This window comes from Macrobrachium rosenbergii, chromosome 12 (assembly GCF_040412425.1).
Source record: "Macrobrachium rosenbergii isolate ZJJX-2024 chromosome 12, ASM4041242v1, whole genome shotgun sequence".
In the NCBI taxonomy this organism is placed as follows: domain Eukaryota; kingdom Metazoa; phylum Arthropoda; class Malacostraca; order Decapoda; family Palaemonidae; genus Macrobrachium; species Macrobrachium rosenbergii.
The window spans coordinates 10,700,639-10,718,200 of NC_089752.1; the positions used below are offsets into that span (position 1 = coordinate 10,700,639).

The 17,562-nt window shown below is 36.1% G+C and overlaps 1 protein-coding gene across 1 annotated transcript in view; it reads right to left on the minus strand.

The window, feature by feature from the left end:
- Alk (Anaplastic lymphoma kinase) overlaps positions 1–17,562 on the minus strand; it is a 1,114,821-nt gene that overhangs the window by 5,227 nt on the left and 1,092,032 nt on the right. Inside the window, exon 25 of the mRNA XM_067113483.1 lies at positions 7,531–7,721. Coding sequence (XP_066969584.1) covers positions 7,531–7,721 — 191 coding nt within the window. The remainder of the gene's footprint in view (positions 1–7,530; positions 7,722–17,562) is intronic.

Here is a 17,562-nt window from a genome sequence, read left to right on the forward strand (position 1 = left end):
TGTAAACAGAATACGGTCTAATTCAAAAATAGTTTTATCTTGTTCCTACAATTGACTATAGTGGCTAAGAAATAGAGGGATGCTGCGCGAAGAGATTAATAATAACTGTATTAGAGGCAAACTTTACATGCATTAGACGGCCTCTTTAACCTGGTTTCTTTACAAGCTTCTTCATAATTTTCAACTGATAAAGAAAGGTAGGATTTATTGTAAGGATAAATATATATTTCTAAGCCCAATACATAGACGAAACTTATTACTGACTGAAACACAGAAAACTTGCGAAAAATCCCTTCAAACAAAGGAGCTGACGATCAAGTAGGAACACACACACACACACACACACACACACACACACACACACACACACACACACACACACACACACAGCGTGAGACTGTAAATGTTTAACGTGTTTCCCACAGCCCAACGTTCAAAAATAAGTGAATAATTAATCTAAAATGAATAATTCAACAAAAATGTCGAGGTTAAATTTAGTTTATCTGAGCTTTTCCCATTCCTAAAAATCATGTTGGCTAAATGAAACTTTTTTTTTTTACATTTTGGAGTTATCTGTTGCCTAAAAATAAAGCGGTCGTAGAGGGGCTGTTTTAAAGAAGATTGTACAGTATTTTGTTTTTCCTTCATGAAATTATTTGTACTACTTAGTCTGTCCGTAAAGGTGTATGTCTGCGTTCAAAACACAGATTTTACTTCAGTACATCTGCGGTTACACTAGAAAACAAAACTGCGTATTTAGATATTAGGGAATGCTGTCGTGAAGCATAACAACAATTGCCTTACCCAGTGATATGACGCCTGATATTCTGTGCAATCAATTCGCACCATAAATATATGAATAGGCTTTCGTTGAATATCACAAAACAATTAGTCAGACATCTTTTATGAGATGTCTTGCAAGCAAAATCACATTGAAATGGAAAAAAAACTAGGTCTCATAATTTACGGGGAGCTGCTTGAACAAGATTCTCACAAAAGAAACATAGTGAATTACAGTGACAGAACAGAATATAGAACTTACGCCAAAGGCCAAGCACTGAGACCTATGAGGTCATTCAGCGCTGAACGGAAATTGACAGCAAACAGGTTTGAAAGGTGTAACAGGAGGAAACCCTCGCAGTTGCACTATGAATCAACTGTTAGGAGAGGGTGGAAAGTAAGATGGAAGAGAGAGAATATGAACAGAGGTACAGCAAAAGGAATGAAAGGGGTTGCAGCTAGGGGCCGAAGGGACGCTGCAAAGGCCCTTAAGTAATGCCTACAGTGCACTGCACTGACGGCACTACCCCCTCCCCGTACGGGGAATTACAGTGCCTTTTCATCGGAGGGAAGAAAATAAAACCGGGGCAAGAAAGAGAGGCAACGCCACTCCTCTCTTTTCTCCAGCGGGAGTTTGAATTCGTGAAGTATTTAATACCTAGCCTGACGTGATATGAGTAGCGCGAAGGACAGACGAATTAATTGGAGTGTGACCGAAAGGACGGGGAGGGGAAACGTTACTTTCACTTCAAAGGTATATCTTTGTTAAGCTAATACGCTCATGTCATTGAAATCGACGAAAATGAATCTCATTCCTCAAGAGAAAAATGAAATAAGTCCCCGAAGTTGAGAAAAATGCAACATGGGCACACTACATATCATCTCAGCTCTATCTAGTCTTATCAGTTCAGTAAAAACAGTCGAACTAAGAATTGAAAGAAACCTTATTAAATATATGCAAGCAGACATATCTCTTCTGGAACTATCTTCCGAATGGAGTAACGGCTGTTCGCTTAGAAATTTTACTCGCGTTACTAAGTTTGTGTATGTAGATAACATTTAGTCATTTCTGGTTAACTATTACGCTTCATTTATATTTTTGATATTTTTCTTCGTTTCAACACCGATAAAAATAACTTACTTTCCCTAACAACTGACCCTACTCATTACTGAGAATTGTTTCTGCACACCTAACACCGAATTATTGGGACATGTAAGACACGTTAAAATATCTCCTACTCGATAAGCCACGCTTTAATTATGACGCATTATATTCTAATGGCCAGAGATTAAACAGTGATTTCAGGAATGTTCTATACCGATTTAAGTAATGGGTGCACGGATTCTGCTACCATTAATTTCTGCTAAACCAGGATGCAAGGTTTAAGCTTTACGAATGTAGCATCGAACTAGAACAATACTTACGTGGCTAATGGCATAAACACACACACACACACACACACATATAATAATATAATCGGAAAATTCCAGTTTCGATCGTTTTCATACATTTACGCATAATATTTACCAGCATGGTGATTAAGCACTGGACCATTCACCTTAATCTTCCGAGTACTTGCGCTTCCTGGTCATTACGGCCTTTAATTTTTAAATTTCAGCTAGTTCTCTCTCTCTCTCTCTCTCTCTCTCTCTCTCTCTCTCTCTCTCTCTCTCTCTCTCTCTCTCTCTCTCTCTCTCTCTCTCTAGGAAACCCACAAAAAGCTGTTCCATTTATTTCGCATATGATAATATTTCGTTTTTAAGTCCTCAGACCGGTTTCTCTACATTCTTCAGTTAAGGGTTTGCTTTCTTCACAGATACTACGGAAGAATAGAATAGAATGTAGAATTTATAGAATTTAGGCCAAAGCCCAAGCGCTGGGCCCTATGAGGTCATTCAGAGCTGAAAGTGACAAAGAGAGTAGAAAGGTTTTTAAACAAGGTTTTTAAAGGAGGAAAACCTTGCAGTTGCCCTATGAAATAATTGTTAGGAGATGGTGGATAGCGAGATGGAAGAGAGAAAATATCAATGAGGTACAGTAAAAGGAATGAAAGGGGTTGCAGCTAGGGGTCAAAGGGACGCTGCAAAGAACCTCAAGAAATGCCTCCAGCGCACCGCGTGAGGTGCGCTGACGGCAATACCCCCCTACGGAAACAAATACTAAGGAGAAAATTCCTCTCATCGTCTAGTTTCCACAAAAAAGGAGCAATATTATAGGCATTCCAGTCACAATTCATTCTTATAGTCCACAAACTTCCTCCCACGTTCCTGTTCTCTTCACGAGTTCTAACATGACTTGCCAATTAAATTTCAAACAGTTTGAAAGATTTAAGCGTTATGTAAAATTTACAACCTACCATTAGTCATTCTGTAATCAACATTGTCACAGTGGCTTCACTCTTTTCATAATAATAAAAAAAATTCTTGCATAAATTATACATATAATCAGAAATCATTAACACCAGTAATACACGGATCACAGAGTTTGGCGACTATTTCTGCCCCTACTCTGACCTTTCCCAGATTTAAAAATTTGTCATTCATGAGGTACATTTACTGATTGCTTCGAGGTTAAGACATACTGTTTTTCCTTCACTATTTCTTGTTTTCTTCGGACCATTTTATATATATATATATATATATATTATATATATATATATATATATATATATATATATATATATATATATATATATATATATATATATATATATATATATATATGTTTATACCTCAAGCTTCCTTCTCAGTTCTCATCCAAACAGATCTGAGTCTTCCAACTCTTCTGGAGAGAGAGAGAGAGAGAGAGAGAGAGAGAGAGAGAGAGAGAGAGAGAGAGAGAGAGAGAGAGAGAGAGTATACCTCAAGCTTCCCTTCTCAGTGTTCTCATCCAAATAGATCTGGGTCTTCCAACTCTTCTGGAGAGAGAGAGAGAGAGAGAGAGAGAGAGAGAGAGAGAGAGAGAGAGAGAGAGAGAGAGAGAGAGAGAGCATACCTCAAGCTTCCCTTCTCAGTTCTCATCCAAATAGATCTGGGTCTTCCAACTCTTCTGGAGAGAGAGAGAGAGAGAGAGAGAGAGAGAGAGAGAGAGAGAGAGAGAGAGAGAGAGAGAGAGAGAGAGAGGAGTATACCTCAAGCTTCCCTTCTCAGTTCTCATCCAAATAGATCTGGGTCTTCCAACTCTTCTGGAGAGAGAGAGAGAGAGAGAGAGAGAGAGAGAGAGAGAGAGAGAGAGAGAGAGAGAGAGAGAGAGAGAGAGATACCTCAAGCTTCCCTTCTCAGTTCTCATCCAAATAGATCTGGGTCTTCCAACTCTTCTGGAGAGAGAGAGAGAGAGAGAGAGAGAGAGAGAGAGAGAGAGAGAGAGAGAGAGAGAGAGAGAGAGAGAGAGAGAGAGAGAGAGAGAGAATGTGGTCACACTAAGAAGGGGAAGTGTAAAGGGTGGCTATGTTTGGTGTGACTGAGAGACATGGGTATTGAACACCATAATAATAGTGAGAGTTGGACTGAAGACCTGTGAATATTATAACTGTGTTTGAAATCTGAGTGTAACAGGAGAAAAATGTGGGGGTAAGTGTACATGGACTGCAAGTGAAAATAAAAAAGGGCTTCTCCGAGTCTAAATCTGTGCCTGGCTGAGAAACAACACAGTGCTGAGACTTATTGCAAAGGTAATTGACAGAGAATGAAATGACGTACTTAATAAATTTAGTGTGAAAAATAAATGAGAATGGAGGTTTTGAGACGGATATGCAGATTTACAGATAATACTAACCATAAGAATACTTAAAAACGTAAGAAAATATATCGCTCATTTGCCAGAAGAATGACACAACTCAAAAAATGTTTTTTTTTCAGTTACTAATACCAGCATATAGCCCGTTCTTTGTTCCATATTGTGGTAAAAACGTCTTGTTTGTATTTGTAATACTAACCGCTAGAGGGGATGACATGTCACTACTACACTTATAGAGATTTTAAAATTTTAAATTGCTTCTGAAAAATAGCAATTTATGAGTTATTTCACTCTTCTGGCAAATGAGCGATATGGTTTGACTGTTATAAAAAAAAAAAACAGATGGAATATGTATTGGTGAAAAAGGATAGGGGGAATGGTTGGAGCCATGACTAATCGCTACCTTGTTGAAGCGAACATGAAACATAGTGTAGTTTTGATTGCAAAGGAACGGTCCACTTGCAGCTATTGAAGTAATAAAATACACTAGTTTGATACGAACGTTATGAGAATAGCTTATATGGGAAAATGTGGATGAAAGGAAAGAACAGACAGGAAGTATGCAAAATGTAAGGATGAGGCCGGCAGAAAGTTCTTGTCGGTAGTACAAAGAAATGCGTGGTGGCATAGTGAAATGAGAGGTTCAGTAAGGGAAAACGAGGAATGTTTCATGGGTTGAATTCCAAAGTCTGGTGCCAAAACAATTACAGTTATCGAAGTCAGAAATATATTTATGAAGAACAATAGCAAACCAGGAGATAGGACTGCATATAGGTAACCAACTGACTAGAGTAAAGAAGCCAAATTTAGGGATGAATTTTTGGAAGTTTTTATTGGGAACAAAAATCGTTGTGTCAGAGCAAAAAGGGAAAGGACCAAATTACTCGTATAATGGACACAAATGGAAACAATGCCTATTTGGGCCGAGGTAGTAAATATTTGGAAGAGCTGCTGAAAATAAATAATAGAAGAAGCAGGCTAGAATGTCGAAACAATAAATGGAATTCATCTAAATTAGGAGAACGCTTACAGATGGGATTTTCCATGATATAAAGAAGGCAATTACGTGTGTTGAGGAATGGAAAGAAGCCAGTTGTCGGGATCACAAATTTTGATATTGCGGTGTAGTGGTATCAGTGTAACTCGTGTCCTGATGGTGTGTTACGTATGTCTAGATTTGAAAAAGGTTCCAAAGACAAGGGCGACAGAATGTGTCCCGGGACAGAAGTGATAGTTATAGTGTTATAACATTAATTAGTAAACACAGATTGTGTTTGGTAGGGTTATGATTGACAACGTAAAGAAATAACGAAAGAACTCCTGGTTTAAATTTAGTAAAGGGTACGTATATATATAGTCGTAAATGTACTTGATTGATTCGGGTGCATTTTTTTTTTGTTACAGGAAACTACTTATTAAAAAAATCTTCAGAAATTAAACGACTGAACGACTTCGACAACGTAACTGAGGCAGAACTCATGTTTTGCACATTTTTCTTGGAAGTCTTGATCTCTATACTTCAAAATCTGTACAAAAAGCTTTGTTGCCTTCTTAGTATATATTATGTGATATTCACCAACTGCAACTTGGAAAAGTGATTATCGAATGCAGTTGTAATTGCTTTTCTATCTTTCTTCCATTTAAATAAATCTCCAACCATCCATTACCCTATATTTCATTCACTCTTACAAGCTTACTTTTACTAACAAATATTATGAGTTATATTACACTAGCCATTCTCCCGCATCTGCTACCCATTTAACGTTCTATTTAAACTTTCTTCTTATGGCATGAGTTTTCATTGCAATATTTCAACTCTTTTCATGGCTTCTCCATCTATACTGTTCAAAGTACAATTACACATCATCTTACACTTAACTGTTCACCAACCCTACAAACATTCCAACTGCAAACTTTCGAATATATATAATATTAACGAAAACTATAAAATAAATGTGTACGATTTATATTTCGTATAACATCTTCAACCTTTAAGTAATTTGTATAATGGAATAAGTAAGAGACAAGTACTAGAATTATTGTTTTAATTTCTTTACACATCTAAATCTATGGATTTTGAATATTGCTACCAAACCCTCGGACAACCCATTTGGTGTGAACACCCTTATCCTCAACACACATTTTTTTGCTTAAAGAATCTTGACTTGACGATATGGTCCCATTTAGTAAAAAAAAAAAAGACCAAATGTTCATGCCAAGCCGTTTAATAATTCTAGTTTCGTCTCTTGTCAGGCCTTTTACCCGTCTATATATTTTTTGCCAAAACTGAGCAAGTTTAATAATTCTTCTTTCGTCTGTATCACATTTTTCGCCAATCAGGCAAGCACATAATATCCAAAATAATGCTAGTACTTGTCTCTATTGCGTATTCCATCATACAAATTATTTTCCAGTTTTCAATGGAAAACATTCATTACTAAGTCGAAACAAGCACACACACAAAATTTATCAGCGAAACATAACACAGGCAGCTTTCCACTTGTTTACAATCATCCCCCTCCTTTTTATTCAACAGACGTTTCTTCAATTCCGTTATGTCAGATCTGGATTTCTTCTGTCGACATTCGGCAAGTACTGAACATGTTGAAGAGCCTAGTTTTGTAACAGATTTGCTAGTTTTCCACTTTATATTATTCAATCGTTTTCTTCGTACCTTTCATTTGCCTCCTTGGAAGCATTATTCTTCGACATGCATTATTTTCAGAGTTTCTTTACGGTACAACAAATGCGATTGAAGTAGGCTTCTATTTTTCTTCGCTATTAATTCCTCTAAATCATCCTTCCACACAATTACAATTTTTCTTCCAATAGCATGTGCACTCATATCAAATCTCCCACTTCAACATTTTTAAGTTTTCAACCACCATAGCATCCTCACCTTTCATGCTCCATCTATCTTATTTTATATGCAACTCTCATATATCTACACTAATGTGTGTACATAAAATACAGCTATAAAGAGTTATTTTTCTTAGGCTGATCACGTGGTTTACCTGTATATGTCCCTAGCCATTCCGAAGTCAGCAATTTTGACTACTCTGCCGGGACCTTTAGTCGTCAGGAGACAATTTCGAGCAGCGATGTCGCGATGGATGAAATGGTTTCCCTCCAGGTACTCGCAACCTCTGGCCACGTCAGTCGCACACGTCAAGAGATCTCTCATAGTCAGGGCTGAAGGGCGATCCTAAAAACAAGCAAAACAACAAATCATTAATAATATTTTTCTATCATGCTCTTATTAATGTATATATAAGACACATATATAAATGTTATATATATATAAATATACATATATGTATAGCATATATATATAAATATACATATATATATATATAGCATATATATGTATATGTATATATATACATATATATATATATATATATATATATATATATATATATATATATATATATATATATATATATATATATATATATATATATATATATATATATATATATATATATAAATAAATAAATAAATAGGCATTACTTAAAGTTCTTTGCAGCCTCCCTTCGGCCCCTAGCTGCAACCTCCTTCATTCCGGCTACTGTACCTCCATTCATTTATCTTACTTTCCACCCTTTCCTAACAAGTGCTTCATAGTGGAACTGTGAGGTTTTACTTCCATTACACCTGTAAAATCTTGTTACTCTCAATTTCCCTTTCGGAGCCGAATGACCCCATAGATAAAAGCGCTTGGCCTATGGCTTAATGTTCCATTCCATTCCTATGTTACCAGCCTCAATCTGTGTATGCATATATGTATGCAAATCTACTTGTATTCGACCTTAATGAGCATTCGAGAAGTCGTCCAATACTTGCAATGAACGCGTAAAAATTCTAGATATAGTATTATTAAACTGTATTTTACTTTGAGAGAGAAAGGGGTCACAGTTAATTACCGTGCTGCCATTTATGTGCTGAACTTAATTACTTTGTAATTACGCCTCATAAGTACTTACGTTAAAATGTATAATATTAATATATATATATAAACTTCCACATTTGATGGCCCAAACATTGAATGTTTTGTTTTACAAGTAATACCAACGGAATACGAAGAAAAAATTTCTTACAGTTCGTTTTAAGGACTGATTTTAACGTGAACTTTTAAAAATTTTAGGCCGCCCCCCCAAAATTACAATAATTTACACTAATCATTATTCCGCCCTCTCTCCCCTTCCTTCCCACCCCATTGAGCTACTTTAAAGGTTCAAAGGTCCTTTTTTTTCTGATAGCTAACAAGCATTTTGTAGTTTTGAGCATGAATACACAAAATTATAAATTTCCTCAGCAACTACGAAAGTAAGGTTTTGAGGGTTAAAAATAAAATATTAAATTTCGGATCATTGTTGAAAAACAATGTATTAAATTTGTCTTTAATTACCGAGAAAAATAAAAATTTTAAGTTGGAGGTTTTCGTCATTATATATTGCGAATTTGATGCCGTAAGGGAAGACATCGTTCCAGTTTATTTTATGTTTACACGCCCTTGTGAGCATTAATGAATTTCCACAGTGTAGTTATATGTAAGTGGCTCAAATTTAGGAATGGAGGATATAAATATACCATGTTTTGCTTCAATAACTTTCAACATTTCATAAATTGATTAAATTTTTTTTTGTTCATGGGTCAAACGTTATTGATAAAAATGTCTGTGTGCCCTTAGTTTATTTATAAGCATGGTCGACCATGCTTATAACCTGTCGTTATTTTTGAAGTGGTGGTTGGAAAAAGTTTAATTTAATTGTACATGTATGACTTACTTTGAATGGCCAACGTGGAACCATTAAACATCATAAGGTATTAACTTGTCACACTTCAAGGAATTCGTCCCTTGACATATATTTCTTTAACGTTTCCGAAAAAAATCTTCCCTCACCTTTTCAAGGATTCGTAATTCTACAGAAATCAAACAAATGAAAAGCAATGATTGAAAAGTACGAAGGTATTACAAACCAATTAGGAAAATGGCTGAGTTAACAACAATTATTTCATGATCAAACCATGGAAGCAATGACATTCGGAAAAAACAAAAAATTTATAAAATACATGAGTACTATAATAAATTAAAAGTATTACCGTTAGAAAGGAAAACTATCACCCTCAGTACCGTATCCCCTAACGGGAAACTACGTACCGTAAATGCAATCACAACACTTGGCAGCTTGAAAAGCTCTATCAGCGCTCACTCGGAATAGCCTTCCATTAGCTGAGGATCCGATGACAATGCAGTGGGTTTGGAAAGAAATGCACTGAATTCAGAAACATCTTGGGAGAGCAACGTTTGCCTGGTACAGGAGAGATGTAATACAAGCATGTCTCTCTTGCTCTTTTGTTTTCCTTCAGTACAACTTCTGTTTCCAAATTGTTTTGGAGTCTTTAAGTGAGAGAGAGAGAGAGAATATGCTGTTTCTAATGAAGAGAACAATACCGAGCAAGTCCGGGTCAGATGCACCCACAAATAATTTCAGGAACGCTATTAAAAACTCTGCGGCCTTTTTTCTCCAGACTTCATTACAGAAGGGTATTCGGTTTGCAACTTGTTTACAAGTGAAACGACAGAATGTACACAATCTCAAATTAAATGCAAATGACAACAAGAACAGAAACTTGAAAAGTTTCTTTCATCTTGTAAAGAGGATTGTTAGCTGACTATCTCAATTATCGTATACCAAGTTCTGAATGAAAGAGGATTTTGAAATTTTAATACGAATGGACTCCAACATTATTGATTACTCTGATATAATTGTCATATGTATTAAGTAACTGGGGAGTCATCACTTTTGAATCTCGCTTCTTATTAAAGAATGTCTAAAATTAACTAATATACTCGTTAAATTCTGACAGGATGAAATTTCCTCTTCTCTGAATACAATGTCATCTCCTTAGATGGGCTTTCCTGCCTTACATAAAACGTCCAAAAGGTTATATAATAAGAGGTCCTTACACCCTCCATATACTGTATTTTATGGTAATACTTCTATCTTTATGTAAAATATTGTTGCAAAACACCTATATTTTGTTCTGTCCCAATAACGTTATTTAGATTTGCATGTAAGGGCAATACGAACATTTACACATACACACATATATGCATGTATGTATATACATACATAAATACATACATGTATGTATGTATGTATATAGGTATAAACATATACATATATATATTCACAAATATTAAGCCACAAATGTCGTTTAGTATCCAATTCACTATACGTCAGGAATAACTTATTCGCCATTAATGAGATTCGAACTGCCGCCTGGTTTGGCAAACAACGAGATAGCTCAGTGTTCAAAGGTCACTGTACGTCGCTGTATGCCAAACCAGATGGCATTTGGAATCCCATTAGCGGCGAAGTACTTCCCCCTGGATGTTAGTTCTTGCCGAGGTATAGTGGATTGGGTATATATACATAATCATAACACATTAGTATACACCTGTTCCAAAACCGGAAGTGCAAATAATATTAACACAAATACGTTATTTATGGTTTGGATTGGAAATTGTTCTTATCAGGCAGCCTTGGTATTGGAAATGGAGGAGGGTAAGGTGTTTTTTGTGGGAACCATGTCGCCGTCTCTGGGAGATTCTCGTATAACATATACCATCTAAGAAGACACCTCCAAATAGAGGGATACCCAATATATATATTATTATATTATTTGGGATACAGTCTTTCCCGCACGGAAATACACAATCCTTTACTATGAACCAGTTGCTGACCCGTGTACTGTTAAAAGCGTATCTTACTAAAAATACAACTTTTCGGTCTAAAGTTTAGATCCCTCACAATATATTGATTATTGTAACCTATGTCTATAAGTAAGACGACGCACAATGAAAATATTGAGGATAAAATGATTCTCTTATGAACGATACCTCTAAAAATGCTGTGCCTCTGACGTAGTTTCAGCAACACTACGAAGCTTGTCTCAGCTACTCGAAGCTCTCGAACTGCAAGAAAAGTGTCCTATTCCGTGGGACTACTGGAATTTGGATGATGGTCGGTGCACTGAAACCCTCTCCTAATATGTCTAATACGTTAACGGCGATAACAATAACGGCAATACTTACAAATAAAAAATTTCCCTTGGACATCTTTGGACCAAGCAACATTGAAAAAAAAAAACAGTAAGTCCCCAAAAACTGAAACTTACGTCGAATTTCGTCAGATCCAACCTTCGGCTCTGCCATCTCAAGAAGAAAACCCGAAAAATACAAATCTCTGCCACGACGAACACCGCTTAAGCCTTGGCTGAGTGTTAAGCCTCTCATCCCTAGAGGAGTAGCCGGGCCCAAGGCCATCCATTTCACAGCTTTTCGTTTCCATCACATCAACTCAGAATTCGTGGCTTTTCTCCGATGTCGACTTCGATCATATTTTTCTTTTCAAAGGACACATTGAACATGGCAAGAACAACCGGGATGGATATGAAATTGTTATTACTATTAAAACATTAGACTTCAAAAACTGGCACAATCAACTAGCAAATTAATCATGTATGAATTTATAAGACTGGAACATGAAAATAATAGACATCATTAACTATGGAAGAAGATTCTTTAAAAGATATACAAGTAAGTGGTGGTAAACACCAAGGAGAGAAATAAACAACTACTCGTTCATATAAAATGTTTTCTTGACCTGACATCCGACACCTCCCCTCAAAATCTTGTGAGCAGAAACGCTTCTTTAACTCCTAGAAAATGGAGCAGAAATATGACCCTCGATATTCCAAGTGTGTGAGCAGAGGAGAATTTTTGCCGGAGAGACAGAGTGAGAGAGAGAAATTTAAGTTTCGGTAAATATCTTTCAGATCGTGAGAGATTAAAATGTTAACATTTACATATCATAGATAAAGCCTGATGATGATGACATAAAATGAAGCTTTAAATATTTATTAAAAAATATTCGCAAGTTACCCCAAACATGAAATTACATCGAAACAAAAACAAAACTGAGCAGTACAGAGAAACGATAAAAATGAAACGGTATTAAACGCATCTATATATGGTGTTGGACAATAATTTTAGTTCAGATGTAAAGCTTTTCGATGGCCAAACGAAAACTGTAAACATGTAATATTCATGTGAAACAAAATACATTGTAACAAACAAGACTACACTGTGGTAGAGCGTAATCCTCCACCAACAACGGATGAGATCGAAATACAGAATCTTCAATAAGAATCGTACTGCTTGTCAGCTGTGCCTTTACCTTTCTCATGCAAAAGGGTGTCAGAGTATTCTCAAAATAACTACGTATGTTTATAAATCCTGCAACATTCCTACTGAAGGATATTAAAATCACAAAAACTCTGTGATCAAAATCTGTTCCGACTGTGGTTACAGGACCAAAAACATGAGTGAAAAGTAGAGTAAAAATAAGATTCCAACAATTTTCCAGACTATCCTAGATCACAAGTCACGTATCCTCACTAAATGAAATCGGATATTCTTTACCTAAGTGCCCAGGACATTTCGTCAAAATCCATGAATAATTTTTTAACCGATTAAGGTAGCATCATCATAAAAGCTGAAGAGCAAGGAAATAGCCTTTGAAATAATAAACCCCGATCAGCTTTCAAGTGAAGAGTAAGAGAGACGTCTTATCAGTTTCGAAGATATTTTTCCTGATTATCAAGTCTCGTTTTTAATGTATTTCATTTCTAATGTATTTATGTTAAAAAAAAAGTCAAGAAAGATGTCGTTAGCGATAACATATTACTCAGCTTCTGCCAGGGAGGGAGAATGAATCGCTGAAGCGCGAGGTCCTTCGAAATAAACACGGCTTAGAACTCGTCTTTGGTGTAATACTCAGATATATATATTTATAATATTTTCAAAAGGACATCCGTGAAGTGAATCGATATATCTACTAAGAAAAGGTTACTTCTCAATGCCAAGTGAAGGAAAATGTAACTAGTTGCACTGATTTCCGAAATGAACAGCAACATCGAATACTCTACTTTGCAACAGCTTCGAAATTCAATTCTAAGGATGTCGAAATCTTGAAATGAACAAAACTTCCAAATATGTTACTCTGCTCCAAAAATAAAAATATTTTGTGATATACAATAAAATAATTCTTTCAGAAGTGCAAATTTTACTCCATTTACACAGACACATATATAATATATATATAGATATGTGTGTGTGTAACAAAGGTCTCTGCTGAATTTTCCCGGTATTCGAAAAATAAGAATCATAGGAGCAGAAAAACGGAGGGATGGATAGTGCGGAGGCAGGGTCATGACGTCATGCTGCTACCAAGTTACCGTCCCCAGCTCATGTAAGATTAACAGGGTCACTCTCATCCCCAGCCACTTTGTGAGGCAAGTGCTTTTGGCATCACCATTCCGTATTATTTAATGACAAAATTTTCCGAGCTGGAACATTTTCTAAACATGAGCAAAACCAATACATTTAAAAACAATAGCAGCAACTGTAATAAAAAAAAAAAACGAGAAAATTGTTACGTGTTAGTTCAGCTATCGACGAAAAATATTGCAAACGATGCTGAGAACTTACATACACGAATAACGAAACGAAAAAAGTTGTTCATCCTTGTGATGTCGAAATCTCAAAAAGAAAACTAAAAAAAGATTTATCATAAACTAGGGGAGAGAGAATTTTTAAAAATAGTTACAGAATAATTCTGTAAGATAAAATGTCCAAGTTGGTTACGACACGGAAGATGTAATTATAGAATGTATCGAAATTCTAAAAAAATAATTCAATGTTAATTAACCCATTTTTTTTGGTCAAGGTGGCAATTACGTTCATATCAGAATATAAATATTACACGACGAAAGATGAAGTAGGGAAACTATTGCTCCAAATTATTTGACATTATATCGTGCATTTATCATTTATCGGGAGACGAGTTTTCTTTTTACCAGAATTGAATTATCCAGTGAAAGTGTTATTTTATCATATAGAATTCAGGTAATGATGTCAAAGAGACAATCATTAAAAAATTCGGAAACGAAGACTTAATGTATAGAATTTAATGATGCCCAGTGTACAAGAGAAATTGGAATGATATCCCTGTAAACTATATCAGCTGTTCATGTACAGTATACTAACGATCGTTCACACAAAAGTTAAGGATAACTTGAAATTAAAATTGGAATTTCCATGCGACTGTCATAAAAAATCAAACCAAGGCTAATAATTTTTGCAACAGAATATTAAATGCTGCTGCATCTCAGTTTAGACAGGTGCCCGAAGGACAAAGAAACCAGGATGGTTACAACGAAGTCCTTTATAAATTAAGATGTTTGTAATTTTACAGTTTGGGGGAAAAGGCAATCCTTGGTGGGAACCACTTTTAGTGCTATCCAAAGTTGGGAGAATGTGTGGACTGAAATTCGAAGCAAAAATCTTTCCATCACTGGATACAGTCTTCAACAGGCTTCGTCGTCTTTAATGTAAGTGAACGGAAATAACTTGGTTGCCAGTTTTTACATTTAACATAAAAACATCACCATACGCTACTAACTTGGACACTATTTTGCTCTCGTTCAAAAGATGATCAATCCTTCAGTCAACTGTTAAAGGTACGTTACAGAAGATATTAAAATGTACTTCAGTACTAATCTCCGATAATACTCTGCTCCTCGATAATAATACCTAATTATCTAAACGGGCAAATGAAAAGAACAAAAATCCAGCGATTTTATAATGCTACAATTTACCAACTGTCATATTACTTTTTCTACACAAGTTTGTTTTTCTCAAAAATACATAAAGAAAATCGCATGCAAGAAAAATCCCAATGTTTGGAGGCAACCGGCGCGACCGCGTACTTTATGCATGGGTTTCAACAAGAATTCATTCTCTTTTGCAATTTATGAAATAACTTCAGGAAGAAAAGTCATGTGCATTTTCATCTCGCTGCGGGTTCTCATTAAAAGTAACCGAGAATATTAAACTGGAAAGAAAACTCATTACACAAAATTCAACTCTTAAGGTTATGGAAAACTATATTGTAAGAATTTGGAAACGCTGCCAGTGTATGTATATACACACACACAGATAGAGTGGTAACATCTGCGATTGTTACATTATGATATTACTATGCGTAGTTACCATATAGTATTTTCTCTCACCGGTGTGTCTGTGTATATTTAACACAATACTTCTGATATATATAATGTATTTGTCGGAGAAAAAGAATGAAATTCATCAAAACAATTTTCTTTGCTAAATTTTCAACTTCTCTTAAAATATACTGAGGCTGACTCCTTGTCCCTTATCTGACAGTTGCAACTGTTCTGTAGCCACAACTCTGTAATAATTGTTATCCAAGGATTTCTAGCAATGAGGGAAGTAGAGCATGTAATGAATAAGGTTGTCCAACACAAGGCTCTCCTAGGGCAACGTGGCAATATATTCTGAGGTACCAGAAACCGACATTACGTTGTGGATGCCGAAACAAATACGAGCAAGTAATTTCCACATTATACGTTGGAAGCCTGCACGCGTGCATGGATATATTCAAGACTACAAGCGCTTTGAGAGTATAATTACGGAAGCAGACAGCTTATCGGTGCATATTTAACAGAACAATTTATTAGGGCGACAGCGTGTCATTGTGATCATTTTACCACATCCCCTGTCGTTTCTGGCCTCGATATAAGTCTCTCTCTCTCTTTTCCACCCAGCTTGAAGCTTAACGACCACTTCATAAAAAAATGCTCCTCGTTTGCTGCCCTCTCGATCCATTTCCTTTCTATTACTAACAATGAGAGAACGTGGAAAGAAAGACCTGCAGCTGCGCAATGCGTGCGTGTGTTTGTGAGCTGAAACAGAGAGAGAGAGAGAGAGAGAGAGAGAGAGAGAGAGAGAATTCCTGTCGTTTCCCCCATCGAATAATTTCCAAAAGGTTATTCTGTTTTCCTTTCCATTCAACAATTCTGTTTAAGTTATCCTTCGATACAATGACCGTTTCGTGGGTGTAATGAAAGACTAAGAGGCAAATTTAAGGGCTCCATTCTGCATTATTTGTCGAAAGGACTTCGTTCTGCATTAAAAATTGTCGGTTGATTTTAACCCGTGTCCACGTGTCCTTACAAAAGCAAAATTCTGTGACGAAAATTCAGACAATGTTGTAACAACTCATACAAAATTCTGACGTCGTGTTGTTATTAATTGCATTTCTTTCACGTAAATTTGGAAAATGAGAGGACACATCAGTGAAGCAGAACGTTTTATCCTCGTCATTCTTTTGAAGCGAAATGCGCTTACTGGTTAGGCAGGATATTTATGGGAAAGAGAGTCGGCATAAATATGCTGTCTCTTTATGGGAGGAAAAGAGGCAGAGAAGACAACAAGGTTCTTCCATCATGCATTAAAAAAACCACATTAACTTCATTTCTTTCTCCGTATACAAACACACACACACACACACAAAATACCATACACGTATTCCGCCTTTGGGGGGTGTGCCGTCAGAAGGGTAGCGTTCTTATCAAGTATACATATGAGGTTGCAAACCCCATACCCTTTTGTTTTGTGACTTCCCTGCGAGGTTGTCTAGTAGCGGAAGGCCAGTCGCGAACCAAGAACCTTACTGTTGTAAGCTCAGCACGTTGTAATAGAGCAACGCCAGCAATACACACACACGCTATGAGACAAGAGGCTGGAGATGAGTGGAAATTTGTAGAAGTGAAAGCATAAGAAAGTTAAGCCAAGAACCTCGGCGTGATGATCGTTGGCTTAGAAGAGGGACAAAAGCACCCACTCAGTCCTGGTGAAGCAGTCAAGTTGGGTTTATATCTTGAGCAATATTCCTCGATGGATTATATATATATATATATATATATATATATATATATATATATATACACACATACATGTACGAATATGTGTTCGTGTGTCTAAAATAAGTTGTTGTCTTCTGGTTATTGTACCGGTAAATCTAAAATTAATATACGATTAGGCACGCCTGGGCACAGAATGCAGAATGATTGTTATACATATTATGCAACATTCCTTAAATTTTATTAGT